The 4,137-nt window shown below is 40.5% G+C and overlaps 1 protein-coding gene across 1 annotated transcript in view; it reads left to right on the top strand.

Moving 5' to 3' along the window:
• The window catches only part of Pde1c (phosphodiesterase 1C, calmodulin-dependent 70kDa), a gene marked incomplete in the record, with an annotated part of 467,041 nt that overhangs the window by 365,558 nt on the left and 97,346 nt on the right, over window positions 1-4,137 (top strand). The window contains 1 exon segment of the mRNA XM_013510635.1: window positions 2,319-2,459. Coding sequence (XP_013366089.1) covers window positions 2,319-2,459 — 141 coding nt within the window.

Below are 4,137 nucleotides of genomic sequence, written 5' to 3'. Positions count from 1 at the left end.
GGCTCAAACTTGCAGTCCTCATACCTCATCCTCCCAGAGTGCAGGGATTTCCAATGTGCACTACCATACCAGGTTTGAGAATCCCAGTGCAAAGAGCCTTGGTCCGGTCCTTTTATGTCAACCAAAAACTGCTCTGGGTAACTCCGGAAGCACCCTTCTGGCTCTGCTACTGCTGTGCATTCTTTCTTGTTGCTTCCATTCACACTGTGGCAGGGGTGTCTCATTGGCAAGGAGACTGGAGAAGCCCATTTGGATCTCAGTCTTCCTGGAATTACAGCGCAAAGCCTGCGGTGACTGTGCTTCCTTGTGGGCACTGCCCACAGATCTCATTTCAGCATCACAGTGTGTACTATCGACTACTGCTGTCAGAGAGGTGGTAATGGAGATAAAGTGAGCCTCTGTGCCTCTGTAAACTTCTTTCCCAGCCATTGGCTCATTCAGACAAATACTCTCACTTATCAACAGTGACAGACCATTGGTATTTCCCAGCCCCTCATGCTTCAAATTAATTCCTCACTTTAAATAAAGAGCATGAAGTGTCTCCGGTGTTCAGCTGTTGCATATCCTGGGCTCCTGAGGTCAGGCCAGGTCCTCAAGGGAACCTGTGTATTCATGGGCCAGCATCTCACCAGCTGAGCTTCTCAGGCTTTCTGCAAAATGAGCCTCTGGAAAATGCCATCGTTTTCTGTGTAACACACTGATATCTCTGGATAGCACAGTTCTTTATCACTATCCTAAGGGCCGCATATTGGAGGGTGTGTTTCTTTCACACCCATAAATACTTTAGAGCAGTGGCCCTTAGGTCCTTCATTTGTTTTGTGTCAGAAACCTGCATGAAAGGCTGGAGGCTGCTGGAGATCCTTTCCTTAAGGAGGAAAAGATCCTATGCACATACAAATACTTTTGCCTAGCTTTGCACTGGCTCATCCATCTTCAAAGGACAACTCAACAGCCTCAGGCTCCTCTTTTTTCTTTTTTTTTTGAGTGTTGGAGATTGATCCTGGGAACTTTGCACTAAACTACATCCCTATCCCTTTTTATAATTATTTTGTAACTTATTATTAAACTTAGTATACTCCTTAAATTGCCCAGCCTAGGCTCAAACCTGCAAGACTCCTGCCTCAGCCTCCCAGAGTGCTGAGATGATGAAGTGTGTGCCATCATGTCTAGCTAGGATCTTCACTTCTAAAATTGATAATGAGTTCATCTCTTAAAAGCCAAATTTAAAGTTTTAGAATTCCACAAATGGTAAGCGTGGAAGAACGCACAAAGAAAGACTAGATTATGGAATCTCAGATGTGTTGAAATAGCATTTTCCTAAGTTTTTCTTTCTAATGTGGTAGTCTCCAGAATATACACCTTCTAGTTTCAAAAGTCCCCTACTTTATTGTAAACAGTGCAGTGACACAGTTTGAGATCTAGTACAGTGACAGTGAATTTTCTTGGATCTACTTATTTTGGGCACACATCTCACAGTAATACATAACTTTTTGCCACGTAGAAAAGGAAACAAAGTCTATTACCCATATCTAAGATGGCATAGCAAGTAAGAAATTTGGAACAATTATCCTGAGTTAATGGTGGTTCTAAGCAAAGACTCAGGTCTTCTATATTTTGAAAAATAAATTAATATATACGTGCCACACATCTCCTTTATTTATGGGAAAACAAACTGCACAAGACTCTTGAATTGTAGAATTATTACAAAACAGACACAAGCTGCCACCAGTATCAGAGGAAATACTGGCTTTCTGCAGACCGGGTCTTGATTGTATGTATTAGACATGGGGCTGGAGTGGAGTAGGAGGAAGAGCAAAGAACAGGCATCAAAAGCCAAAACCAAAACCCAAAGCAAGGTGTGATAGTCTGTTACATACGGGAAGAGGAATAGGCTATGTTCTTATGTTTATTATTTGTCAGTATATTATTGTTAAACTGCAGTCTGGAAGGTCTCACTACACTGGTGTTTATGCTATAAAGAGTGAACAATTTCACTAACTGGAACTAATAACTAGTTACTTCTCTATCAATCAGTATTGAGAGAGAATCAGTATTGATAGAGAACACTGCCTGGTGTCCTGTGCAGCTTCCCCTTTGCCTTTGGGATTATAGAGTCAGGGTAGACGAGGACATCAGAGAACCAATAACTCAGTTTTCTACATGTGCACCAAAGTCACTGTTTTACATGTAAATAAAAACTATGAAAAGTTGTAATTTCCTTCCTTGACATTTTATGCCTCCAGAAAGGAGCAGTTGGGGTGCCTCAGACTTTTACTTCTTTTTTGAAAGCAACAGTTAAGTTGGCTGCTCTCTTTCAGATCCCCATTTCTGCACTTGTCTCATTTGTGGAGGCGCTGGAAGTGGGATACAGCAAACATAAAAATCCTTATCATAATTTAATGCATGCTGCTGACGTCACACAGACTGTGCATTACCTCCTCTATAAGACTGGAGTGGCGGTAAGTACAGACGGGAACTCTCAGATTGCACCAAAAGTATGACAGTCACTTCCAACTCTATGAGACTGAGCTATGAAGTGTACATCATTGTGTGGATTCCCTGCTCCTGAGTTATCTAATCATCTAACCCCTCAGATACATTCTCCATCCTGGAGTTGATAAAATAGATATCTGTGACTGGCATTTCGGTAGATCATGGCCAGCTAAGATGCAATTGCTAGAACTCAATATGTATTTCCAGATATGGAGAGCTGGTTTTATTGACCGCTTCCCATGGTCAATAGCAGTGATATTCATACGTATTGAAATCGTATGGCACAGACTTGGCAACTATGTTACACCAAGTTAGCTTTTAACTTAAATACCTTGGATCTTTGTCACAGGGACTGTGATTATTCAGATCTTATTTGTAAACGTTTGATTTTGTTTGAACCCAAGGTACCATGGCTGTGGTACCTTTCAGGGGAGCTCTGGTTCTTACTTTGAGCATCACTTCCCTGCTCCAGTGTAGATCCCTCAGCCTGCTAGCACAGATCCTTCATCCCACTGTGTTTCTAAGCGTTTTAAATTTTTCTTGCTAGTTATGGTCCAGCTCTTTAGATATTTTGGGATCTCTCTTCTGTAATCCGTTAGGTTAACTGACCTGCTCAATTTGGCTATCTGTGCCTTTGCTTTCTTTGCCTGGATATAAACATTAACTTTAAAGGTATATCTATCTGTGACAGAAACAAATCTCCATGGCTTTTTACTTTGAAATCCCCTTCAGAAAGATATTCTTTGGGCATAGTTATCAATTAGCCATAAACCCTGTGCACATTTGTTATCTTTTCTACTAGGACATTTTGAAAGGCTCGGTTTAATTTTAATCAATCACTGAATTAAAAATGTAAGGAAGTGGGAGGAGTATGGGTTGTGGAGATAGATATAGTGGGTATAAATCCCTGCTTAATTACTTATTAGATTTTGTGATCTATGATAAATTACTTGTGCCTTTGAGCAGAGATTTTCTCATTTGTAAAATGGTGAAAAATACTCCATCTTGTACAAGGGCTTTGACAAGAATAAAGTATTCAAAATGTTAAGTACCCTATCTGCCTCATAAAAAAAGCACAATTATCAGGAATTGTTATTAAACATTGGGAGATTTACCCAAAAGCGATTATCATTTTTTACTTCTTATTATACAGCTGACTTCTTAAAGTATTATTGAAAATTTTATTTTTTAATTCTATAAGTACTAAAAGAGATCTTGTTTAACTGGATAAAGAAAATTAGATCAGGCATCACATTTAAATGATGGATCCATGAAAGTGAGAAGTAAAACAGAACTGCCCATGTTAACATTGCTCTGGAGCATTTTTTTTTGGAGCTCTCAGCTACTGTTATGTTGTATTTTAAAAGTTGAGTGTTGTAGTGGATTGACAACTGGTGGTCAACTCATAATCGCCAGCTGAACTGAGTAAGCCTGGTGCTGGGTGAGGGAGGCCCACCTGGGGATTGTTGCCAGCAGCACAAGAGGCAAAACTGGAGAAGAAGTTAGGCTGCTGGGTGCTGAATGAAAGCTTTTGGGAGCTGGGAGAAGCTGTATGGAGCTGTTGGTTTTGTTGGAGGAGTTTGTCATGCTGGTGTTCCTGATGAACTTGGCTGTTTTCATCCTCCGAGGAGCTCAGGATCTTGC

Source organism: Chinchilla lanigera, unplaced genomic scaffold (assembly GCF_000276665.1).
Source record: "Chinchilla lanigera isolate Chin_1 unplaced genomic scaffold, ChiLan1.0 scaffold00009, whole genome shotgun sequence".
In the NCBI taxonomy this organism is placed as follows: Eukaryota; Metazoa; Chordata; class Mammalia; order Rodentia; family Chinchillidae; genus Chinchilla; species Chinchilla lanigera.
The sequence above is the reverse complement of the archived record's forward strand: the minus strand, read 5'-3'. Positions and strand labels throughout refer to the sequence as shown.